The sequence below is a fragment of the Anarhichas minor genome, unplaced genomic scaffold, assembly GCF_050575085.1.
Source record: "Anarhichas minor isolate MPS153535 unplaced genomic scaffold, ASM5057508v1 ptg000045l, whole genome shotgun sequence".
Classification (NCBI taxonomy): Eukaryota; Metazoa; Chordata; class Actinopteri; order Perciformes; family Anarhichadidae; genus Anarhichas; species Anarhichas minor.
Genome location: NW_027466491.1, coordinates 2,747,482 through 2,759,735, shown reverse-complemented (window position 1 = coordinate 2,759,735; position 12,254 = coordinate 2,747,482). Strand labels below are relative to the sequence as shown.

General features: G+C 42.8%; 1 protein-coding gene across 1 annotated transcript in view; it reads right to left on the bottom strand.

The window, feature by feature from the left end:
• pdzrn4 (PDZ domain containing ring finger 4) overlaps positions 1-5,523 on the bottom strand; it is a 32,410-nt gene extending 26,887 nt beyond the window's left edge. Inside the window, exon 1 of the mRNA XM_076111816.1 lies at positions 5,455-5,523. Within this exon, the coding sequence (XP_075967931.1) occupies positions 5,455-5,523 (69 nt within the window). The remainder of the gene's footprint in view (positions 1-5,454) is intronic.
• Between the last annotated feature and the right edge of the window lie 6,731 nt (positions 5,524-12,254).

Genomic DNA, 12,254 nt, shown 5'->3' with positions numbered 1-12,254 from the left:
AAACAAAAATACCACATCAATCCATTCCAACTGTTTCCATATTTTTTATAACAAGTGCACAGACACAACAACACCAGGGTGCTTTTTACCGTGATAACCTGACACTGAAAAATCACCCGTTTCCTGTTGGCCGGCGACCAGGAGACGTGCTACTCACAGCGGCAGTGATGAGGCCATATGCACCTCTAAATCATGCGGTAGCCACCACGCTGTGCTCCGACGAGCAACTATAACCATGATGGAATACACCAGATGATCTGTGTTCAACAGCAGAGTTAATTTACAAAATGCTACGTTAACATTTTTAGTGGGGAAAAGCCATTACCCTAAGTTTATCTTTTAGTACCTCTAAGCTTTAAAAAATGTGAGCGTTAAAGGTTTTTCCTTTTTTTGCAGTAAAATTCATTACCATTATCACAAACTGATTTAAATGCAAGCAATGATGTATGTTTTTAGAAATTTGTTCCATTTTCTGACATGCAATACAAAACTGCATCTCAAAACCACACACGGGTAAAAAGGTCAAACTCACTGACCTGCACAGACAGGAAGACAAGTTGTTGGGCAGAAAAAGGCAGGAAAAAATGGAAAGGTCACTTCATTTTATACTTTCCGAAAAAGCTCGAAAATCCCATCAGAGAAACAGAGACAGGCAGTTCAGGACCAGTGTTGTGCCCCCCCCCCCCCCCCCCCCCGGTAAGAGGACAGCTGATGAATCAGGTGATACCACCTCTGTTCATCCCCTGTTGGTCATCTGTAGCACATTTTATGACCTCAAAATATCATTCAGAGATGAGATCTGGGAGCATTTCTATTGCATTCTAACTTTTGGATCACAGGAATAATCATGCGGTAGCTGCATGATGATGCGGTTTTGTGGATTTTTCCATTTCCACTTCATTTTTCTGCCTTACACGTCTCTCAACCTCTCAGGCTGATGTAACCGATAGCACCGAGATATTCCACATCCTTATCTGGATGAAGTCTAAGGTGACCATATGGAGGTGACGGCTGTGTGGGTCTGACCACAGCTTCCCCTGCTCTGTGTGGCACTCTCTGGACACCATAGGTGGTGGCGGGAGGCGGGCTGACTGTCTAGCCCCCTTCATGCTGTCTAACAGGCTGGACATGTGGCACAGCATCTGTGTCCGGAGGACAGGCTCACACCAAATATTGACCTGGGACACAACCATACACACCCATGAAAGAGGGTGCAATATGTCACAATAATACATAAATATGAAATATGATCCAGACCTGACTGAAAGGCTCTCAACAAGCCATGCTTATGCTTGGTTTGAACCATAATTATTCAGGAATTCTTCCATACCTTACCCTATTACTTAGCAGAAATGCAGGGGAGGATTACACACAGAGCAGTTAGTGGCTCTTGTATTGTGTGATACAACAGTGCTGACTTTGGTATAGCTAAAAGGACAAAACTAATTTGTCCAGTGAGGCTCTGAAGGCCAGAGGCTGTGTCACAATTTAACACAGCCACAAGCAAAATACATGGAATAGCAATTACTAAAGCCAGAATGGGACCCCGCGGTGTGAGTGTGTAGAGATACACACACACACACACACACACACACACACACACACACACACACACACACACACACACACACACACAGTCAGTCACAAATGAAATGTTGAATGTAAATGTCTGACGGAAGTCATAACTCTCTCAGTGGCCGCTGGGCAGCATGGGTTGTGCAGCCAGCGGTCCTGTCAGAATAGTGCGGCTGTGTGAACAGAGATAGCCACTGTGGTGTGGGAGTCACCACGGAAGGCCTGCGGGCTGACAACTGGAATTGGCCTCTGAAATGCTCCGTTACTTTTTCAAAATGGAAAGTGCTGAACAGGTGTGTTCCAAACACTATACATATATTTTTTGGGGGGGAAATCATTACTATAAGTTGAAAATAGCTGCAATCTATTTTGTCATTGTTTCATCCCCAAAAGACATTTTTCCATCTTTAATGAAGAATCACCCGAAAGGACTACTCTAGCTGGCAATAGCCGCTACAGACCAGCCGCCGCTGGGGCGTTATTATGAATCCTACTGATTTTCTTAGCAAGACCCGCCCTGTGTAGCATTGAAGCCCTATGATTGACAGGCGTCCATGCTGTCCGTTTGCCATCAGGATTGTTACATTATTTCAATAAAGAGTCTTATTGGAGAGGGAAAACCGCTCACAGGAACAACAAGCTTGCTCACTGCTTACTGTCAGTGAGCAAGCTTGTTAGATCTCTAAGGGGGCACGCAGTTTATTCAAAAGATATTTGTAACATCAACTCTTGTCTCGTAAGGGTCTTCACTCCATTCTCCTCTGTGGAGCTGTAAATTGGATGGTGCAACATAGCCAATGAGCTACGATTGCTTCCTGCATTTTGGAGCCTCTGTCCCCTAAAAGGTCAGCACTGTCAAGACGTTGTGAAAAACTTGCACTGATTTGCTTTGAGCACCTGGGAGAATCATTTTCAATGCTGGTGTGAGCTAGGCCTTGAAATAGAATTTACATTTTAGCTGCTCTAAAAATTCTGGACAGGAAAGGTCAAACACAGGCAACTGTCTCCCGGAGGTGGAGGTCAAAGCATCAGGACTTGAATTGATGATGCCATCAGATGAGTGAAAATAATGTCAATCTGTTATTCTGAAATGTCTCTAACAAGAAACCACATTGGTCAGGACTCAACGTCCAAGACATAAGGGAGTGAGACAAGAGGGATGCATTACCAAAGTACCTGGACAAACGTCCAAAGCTGAGAGTCAAGTGCCATCTTTTCTATCCCTGCTTCAGCAACACTATCAGCAGCCATTGGTTTTTCACTGGTATAATGAGCAGGTGGTGTCCTATTGTAGCACCGTTGAAAGAACAAAAGCACATTTAGAATATGCAGTGCTGTGCGTGTGCCAAAATAAAGTGAGAGGAGGGGAGAAACAGATTGCTGAGAGAAAAAAGACAGAGGGGGGGAGAGAGACTAATGAAGGTTATGGAGAAGGAGAAAGTATGAAAAAGGAGAGGAGAAGACATGAGTCTGGAATGATAAAAGAGAGGAGTGGCGGAGGGATTGTTGAGGAGTCTCTCTGGATTTGTAGAATCCCCCTCAGCCTCGAGCTTCGGGACAAAGTCACACTGACACACTTACTGAGCTCTCTTTTTCTTTTCTTTTCTTTCTTTCTCTCTTTCTTTTGCACTGGTAATGAGAACCGTAGGTGTTCGCTGACTGTCACATGCTGCAGAGCGCTTAACAGTGCGGGTTTGCTCACACACACACACAGACACACACAATATTCTTGGATGTCTGCCACAGCGCCAGGACACCTACAGTGTGATGCGGAAATAGGAGGAAACCAAGGGTCATTTTTATGTCCTCCACAAAAACACCATGCTTTATGATACAATCATGCATCTGCTATTATACGATGCCAAATTAATATTGCCTGAGTTTTGGATTTTATATATATATAGGCTGTTAGATCTTTTCTTTTCTTTAAGATAAACCAGTGAATACATAGCCTACAGTATGCACGTGGGGCAGCGCACACTCTCCATGTAATTCTTCCAAACTTAAAGGAGACAGTTTTGCTTGCTCTGGCTAAATCTGGTTGTATCTAACTTATGACAAGAAAGTGAATGTGTTTCCCAAAGTGTCAAACTATTCCTTCAAACAATATTATTACATAATATAATTTAATCAGCCACATCCTTTTTTATATGTCAAAACAATTACTTTTTTATTGCTCCCTGTGTTAACATATCTCTTTGTTCTAGCCAGCTTACTCAACTCACCTCGGCGGTATGAAAGGAGCCTAACCTCTTCGGGTTTCCTTTAACTAATAGGCTCATTTTCTTGCACTCCACCCAGGCAGACAACACAGACATCCACCACCATCTCATTATAGCATTGAGGCATTCAGTCAGAGAGCGTAATGAGCTCGAGACTGCAGCGCAGTAAGTAACGTTCATGAAAACAGCGTGGAGCAGCTATTGGGGTTGTGATAATGTATTTCTTACATTTTGCAAAGCCTATAACACAATCATCAACACTGACAACAGCCTTGCAGTCATTGGCCACAATAGGAGTTGATTTCCCACCAGTGTTGTAAATGCACACACTTTTTGACACGACTGCACACATCGGATGGCAGTTTGTGATATGATGCTGGTATGATTCACAAAACAAAACTGACTACCAACAGAACCGTTCGTTCTCATTACGCTGTATCCAGTTTTCGCGCAGTCTGTAACCGAGTAAGATACTAAATGATGAATGAATCCTTGCTGCTGGCCGCGTATTCGCCCGTACTGTACATCAACAACAGAGAAGTACCAGAGCACGTGTTTCCCCACAGTAAGCTCAACACATATCGCTGCCGTAGAAAACATGCACCTGTTTATCTTCCTCTGGATTTGAATTTAGTTCACATTACCAGATGAAACCGTTTTCAGAAAGCAATCAGAGAGAATAAACCCGTAACATCATCTATTTCTAAAAGAATAGCACATTGGAGTTATCTGTTTATCAGTAGATTCACACTTGCTGACACTTCATATCTAATCAACACATTCCAGCCAAGCCCAGTAGTACACGATGACAAGTTAAACATTCATTGTTTTACTCGCTATTATGACAATATGATCGTTTGTGGAGATAATACCGAGAGCTTCAGTCAAAAGATTTCTTCTATTGTTTTTCTGTCTATATCTGAGGGAAATTCTATTAATAAAAGTGCCAAATACCAGAGCCAATCTTTATTTTTATTTTTTTTAAAGCATCAACATCGCAGAAACTTCATAGTATTTATACATGACAGCAGGGTTGAAAAGTGTCACATCAGGTCAGAAGAAACAAAAAAAACCTGTCCAGTTCTGACAGACAACAGAGAGGGAAACAGCAGAACACATTTGCTGGCTGTTCTTTGAACTGTATTGCTTCTAGACAGTCACAGGCAAGAGGAGATGTGATGAATTCCCCCGGAGCCAGCGCGAGAGAAAGAGCTGAACTTGTACTCGCATCTCCTGCTGCTGAGGAGAAATAACTAGCTCCACTCACTTTGAAGGAGAGGAATATACACACACACACACACACACACACACACACACACACACACACACACACACACACACACACACACACACACACACACACTGGCTCTCCGTCTGGCTGCTAGAAAGTAACTAATTTTTGTAGATTTCTCTCATGTCCCTTTTCCATTTTTCTGCTCGTTTCCCCACTCAACCTGCCTAGTGCCTTTTTCAAAATGACTCTGACTTTGCTCAGTTCCTGCTGGTGATTCTGTCTCACTTTCATGCTCAATTCTCAAAATCCTCCCTGCAATGATCATCCTCATTGCCTCTGCTGTCCTTAAGCTCATCACGCTGATGATTCCCACTCATCAACCCCACCGAACCGCCTCCCTCTTTCCTTTTAAGACTCACTTACCTGTGCAATATCATACAGCAGTTTGTAGTGTTCTTCCCGTTTCTGCAAGGTGCACAAATTGCAGCCCATCCTAGTTGTCAGGGAAACCGTGCAGAGTGCCCGCTGGAGTGTGTGCCTTGTCTGCGGTGTGTGGGAGCTCCCCCTGGGGCGAAACACACTCGGGCTCCTCTTCCTTGGCTCCCCCACTCCTCTTTCTCATCCGTGTATCCTCAGAGATCCCCTCTGTTGCTCCAAGCGCAGGAAACTCTCTCTCTCTCTCTCTCTCTCTCTCTCTCTCTCTCTCTCTCTCTCTCTCTCTCTCTCTCTCTCACACACACACACACACACGCCCACTTGTGTCAGCTCACTCCTTCAGTAGAGCTTGTGGCTGTAGTTCCTTTAGTGTGTGTGTGTGTGTGTGTGTGTGTGGGAGGGGGGATGTATCAGTGGTAAGATGAGCAAAAGCACCTGGCTTCTCTTTCCCTATTGCTTGTCACTCCTTCTCTTGATTCTCCCTTGCATGCCTACATACACTCTCTTCTCCACCACCTCCTCTCCCAGTGTGAGCACACACTAGTACGCACACACACTTTTGGCTCATGGAGACACACCTCCTCCTGTGGCAGGCTGCCTACACATGCCTGCTCCTACTCCCGGCTCATGAATAGACGGCGTCCTCATTGGCTGTTTAAGGAAGAAGGGCTGGGAGAAGAGGGAGGGGACTTGTCTTATCTTGGGCATGTTCAGTATCTGAACATCAGTGTTGTAGCTTGCAGGCGATGTGAAGGACGTGCTGTGTCTGTCTGTATTTGTATGGGCAAGAGTGCAGCTGTTTGTTATCTGTGTGTACGCATTCCAGAAACATGCGAAATCCCGATATTTCAATGCAGGACGTTCAATAAAAAAAAAAAAAAAAAACAGGATCCCTGCAGTTAATCAAGTTACTGAGACGGCTATTTGTCTGCGCCCACATTTGACAACTGGATGTGGCATGAAAAAAATCAATCTCATTTGAATTCAATCAGATGGCATTTTGCACTCAGTTGGAGTGTTGGAAGGGTGGTGTTTATTGTCCACCATAGATTTACAGTCAGAGAGTGATAGTCACCGAACAGATACTCCCTCTCTCTGCCGACAGTTAGGCAAGGGCACAGGATTAGGCTGACACACACAGGAAGAAACACAGGCTGGTATTGATTGGCTTCAAATTAGCTTCCAGCCCAACTGGCCCCTCTCCACAGGGGTGGAAGGACAGAGGGGGAGTAAAGGAAAAGGGGAGAGAGGTGGATGGAAGACTCTGGGATGCTGTTAAGATAAACTGAGAGCCCAGTGAAGGTATTACAACCGTGTTACACTAGAAATTATAGCAATTTGATATGGTAAATGTGTTTTGACAGAAGTGCAATGCTGCCCAGATTACCTTTAAATCAGCATAATGTGAAGTTGTCAATGAACATTTGTATGGTTATGTTGAAGAACTGGCAGAACTTGGTTAAAGTTAGGTCTTGGTCCAACATTGAAAAATGGTCAAAGTCAAACTGAAATTTGAATTTTTCACACTTTTTGATACTGCAGCTATTGTACATAATGTTATTAGGCACAATGGATGCCAATAGAGAGTCAATAAGGAGAATTTGTCGTGGTGAACACAAAAAGGTTCAACAGAAACATGTTTTGATAAAACCCCATAAATAGAGGAGGTAAGGGTGGATGGATGGGTCCAACACTTTCACCCAGGAGACCTGTGTTTGTGTACTTTTTTAAACCAAAAGTCAACGTTGAGTTATTTTGAATCAGGCATACATAAGAGTCTTTTTACCCAAACCATGGTCTGAATGTTAAATTGTGTTGGTCATAGCCATTTCATGTATTTCTGTGAGATCCCGTGGGACAAGCACTAATTCCCACTAGACGTTACATTTGGTTCATGTTATTACTCGCTATCTACCCGCTGAGTCAAGTACCCGAGTCAAACTGCAGGATATGCTGGTTTAAAAAACACATGACACGAACCCTGGTCATCAGTGTCAAAGTCTCATACTTCGTACGCCCACCATCTACCTAACTGCCTGGATTTGACTTGCTTCCTGTATAACGAGTTGCAAATGATTCTAATCGAGGCAGCAATTATGTTTCCCCTGAAAACTTAATTTCTATGAGACAATGATGAATATTAATACACTCATGCAGTATAAATTAACATATAGAAGTCTATAATTTGTTCCCCTGGACATGCAAATATCTTGTTTGTGTTCTGTCTCAAACAACAAGATATTTGTTTGTGTTGTGTGTGTGTGTGTGTATATATATATATATATATATATATATATATATATATAGAAAATAGAATAATGCAGCAGTGCATTAGGCTTAAATCAACATCAGCTTAGCTGTGGGGATATATATATATATAATGGAAATGCTCGCATGAATATTACAAAACATATTTTGTCCTTAGAAATGTTCAGTTTGCAAGGACGGCCTTCGACGTCCGTCACAAAGGGAAGCATGGATCTCACTCGCTCAATGCTCAACACTGTGTTTTCTCAACTCAAGTGTTTATGTTCCGTGTATAAGTTTGAGTAATTCTTTCTTGACAAGAGGTTAGTGGTTTACACCTTGGTATCATTCATTTTACAATGACATGCATATGTTTTACTGACCAACAGTAAAAAATCTGTTATCGAACTTCCACCCGGGCTGCATGACGAATAGCCGTCACTGTTAAGACTTCGAGCAGAGAGCACAGATGCGTCATCCTCCTTATCACCAGTCATGCAGGTACAAGGACCATAGTGGTTCAGTCAAGGGCGTCAGAGCAGATCCAGATACAGCCCCCCAGATAACACTTAACCCTTTCTCTCTGACCACTCTCGTCCCTTTCTGATGAGGTCACCGACTTCTCAGGGGTGACATCACCACCCTAATGAATTTTAGGGTTCTTCGATTATTTCCTTTGTTTCTTTTTCTTCTCTTCTGTCAGTCTCTCCCACTCTTTTTCAGCGCTGATGTTTGAAGTCTGAGTATGGGATTAGAAATAACTGGTTGAACTGCTACTGTGACCATCGCTGAAGTCGGATTTGCTGACGGACACAGAGTTAGATGTGTGTCCAGAACACACTCAAAAAATATATATACAGTCTCACCCACATAGACGCAACAAAAACGTGAAATTTTCCATCCTATTCCTCAATTTTTCTCCGAAAGGAAAGGAAATCTGAGATGCAAGGCTTTACTACAGGAGGTGACATCATCATTGTGGTCATTTATGGCCTATCACCATCCTTTTTATTGTTCATATCACCCACTTTCCATCATCTCTACAATGTCTCTCCTTCATTTCATCATCCTGTTCTATTGCCTCTGCGTACATGAGACACTGGACAGATGTCTGGCTCATGTTCTCATATAAAATTGAAGAGACTCGTATAACTTTTAAGAGGTGTGGGATTTGAACCCTGCAGAAATTGTGTGGAGAATATTGCACAAACAAAATGCATTTCATCGTCTTTGATGTCTGACAACTGGACTGGCAATGCAGCAGCAGAGTGGTGTCATACCTGTAAGTTGCACGTTGAATTAATCCTCTGACAGGTGGTTAACTTTAGGGTTGAAGTGGGTTCAAACAGCTGTACTGGTCATTTCATATTTTATGGTAAAGTTCGTCAGTCGGATCTGCCGTCAGTGAAAGGTTAACCAAAAATAGCATGCTGCAGGGGGAAAGTGTTGCACTTCAAAGGAAGCCTGAAACGCCACATTAGCATAATGTCCTATATGGCTGTGATTGAAAGAAAATTGGCCACTCTGCACGTTCCTCTGAAAATAGAAACTTGCTAGGAAAGCTCTGAGCCATTTCAGTCTTGAATCTACAGTAAATCTGAGTATAAACTTTGAAAAAGAAAACTCAGTCAGAGTTTTAGGTATAGCAGGTAATTACAACTGCGTGAATAATTCGCCGAGATGTTCAAAGGCCACAGTACCGTTGGCGACAGACAGAGCAGTGCATCATGGGTAGAGAGTGGATCTAATCAGGAACAATGATCACGCATTCGGTCCGTGCTCTTAGGCCTGCCTTGCAAAATACCAACAAACTGCTGTTAAATAAGTTACCAGTGGAAACTTCTTTCACAAAGTTGCCTCGAACACCTCAATGGGGACACATCCCGGACACGAAAAACAACATGAGCGCAGGCAGACTAAAAACACCTCCAGGACTCATACATCTCGGTTTTATGATGATCTGATGCAATGTCTTTTATGATTTTTTTGGTCTCGGTTGTTGATGTTCAAAACAGCACCGGATTCTACTTCAAAGAAGTTGGAAACAGGGCTGGAAGCACATTTTGTCTAGTCAAATTAGCTGGTTTCACTTGCATTTGGCTGTTGTGAAAAGATGAAATCAATTCTCAACCACTTGTGGTGATAACGTTTGCTTCGAATGTGACTTTTAGATGTCACGTCATGTATGGAAAGATCAATACAAAACGGCAACATTTCTGCTCGCGTAGACAGCTGGGCGTCTCAAAGCCAATGGCGGGAGAAGAGCCTGAGGGCGACTCAATAGCCATAACCCATACATTATTTAACACTCTGAACCATTCATCTAGGTGAAAACATGATTAGAGTGCTACTTACAGAACGCAGCTAAAGGCCGAGGGGAAATGATGGTACGTGATGGTAATTGAAAAGCGGCATCCTTTTCTGTTTTTTGTTCTAGTAATTACATTGTAACTATTCATTACTGTCTAATTACTTTGCAGGAGGCCAGCATTCAGATCCAATCCTCATAATGACTGTCTGTCCTCCACTCATTGTCTCCTGATCCCAATTGTTGAAGCAAAACGACTGACTCTGTAAAAAAAAAAGAGCCCGAGTGACTCCAGTCATTTAATTATCAAATAATGAGCCGAGTTAAAAGAGAAACAAAAGGCGGTCAAGCCCACAAAAGTAAAGGAAAGACAAAACTGGGATCTATTCAACAAAACACAGAGGGACCTTTTGTTCATAATTTTCAGACTGCTAGTTGGGCAAAAATCATTCATTAGTGAGTTGTCGTAGAAACACGCTTTTTTAATGTCCAATCTTAGTTATGTCTCCTTTGAGCAGCCGGGCAAAGCGAGGTAGACGCATGCACACAAATTCACACATATACACAAACAGACAAAGTGTGCGATAATGAAACCGCTCAGAGCTCGGCATCAGATGAACCGTGGCAGCCATTAAAACAAGTCAAATCACTGTTGAATCAGTCGCTAACACTTTCTTTGTCCCTGCTTCATTGAACAAGGCTATTTAGAAAAGCAAATGGAAACGTTTCTTGAACCGCTGTGACCACACACCCTGGGGCTGCGTTTTCCCCCTTCCTTGCTCACTATTCAATATCGCAACTTAACCACCACACAGTGCAGCATCACCGGGGGCAATATGAGACCCTGACAGTCTCTTTACTCAATAAGCTAGCAGCCAAACTGGCGTCTGACCAGCTGACCTCACACCACGTTCGCTGAGCAGGGTCAAGTAGCCCATAAGGACGGAGTTGTCCTCGGGCACTGGGACACAAGTTCAGATTTCCCTCCACAGATTTTCTTTGACTATTGAACACCTTGAATGCACTCAAAATTTAACTTTGAAGCATTAAAGACCTTTGTTCAACTGAAAGTAATTTTACCTGTTGAAAGAAGTGGCAGAATAAGATGAAAACAAGATTTCTAAGTTTAACTAGTCTGAACTGGTTTGTACCTTATATTTGGTTTTGGGCGTGGCTCAAGGGCTGGCAATGGCTTTCCAACACTTGGGTTCAAACTGAAATACTTGGGTTCAAACTGAAATATCGCAAACACTATTAGATGGATTACCATGAAATTTGGTACAGACATCCTAGGTGACCATAGGATGAATCCTAACGACTTTCTTGATCATGCGACTTTTCCTCAAGTGCCACAAGCCGGTCAACCTTTTCACTTATCCATTGAAATATCTCATCTACTTGTTAAACAAAATTCTGTCGAGGTTCATGGTCCCCGGGGGATGAATCCTACTGACTTTAATGACCCACAATCTTCCTCTGGATCCCAAACATGGCTTGATATATTCACAAATTGATGTTGATAAACGTCTCCACAACTATTGGACATATTGAATTGAAATTTGGTACAGATTTTGATATCTTCCTCAAGATGAATTTTGGTGAGACAAAAACTTTTTTGCCCTAATTGTGCACAATCAGGTCAGAAAATGTATTTATCTATTACTTTGGTGTGAGATTTGTTTTAATTATTTTGACAAAAAACAATCAGCCTCAGCCGTACTTTGTGTTTGGTGCTAATTTTCAAATGTTGCTAACAAGCTTAACTAACTAAAATTGGGAAACTGTCAAACATAAGATGTGCCAAACATTAGTATGCTTCACATAGCAGCTACAGCGTGTGTGACTCTTAGTCTGGTTGTCTTTGATCACTTATTTGATTACATCTGAACCAACTGGAGCTCATCTGTCACACAGCTGAGTCTCAGGTTCCACCCATGACCAACATGTGTGTATGTGTGCATAAAAGAGAGAGAGAGACAGTGCCTAGCCTTAGGTGTCAATATACACGGATACCCCTTCTGCTAACACATACATTTACACAAGAGTGTTGCTGGGCTCTGGGCCTGACCCTGATGTGTTAACCCAATAGCATAGCTCCAATAAAACTGATTAAAGAAGTCTTCCCCTGCTGCTCCCAGGTCCTGCTGCTGGACTAATGGCACAAGTGGGCCTCTTAATCTTTCCACAACATCTGTGCCAGTATTGAACCATAAGAATGGATGGAGCACCCGGG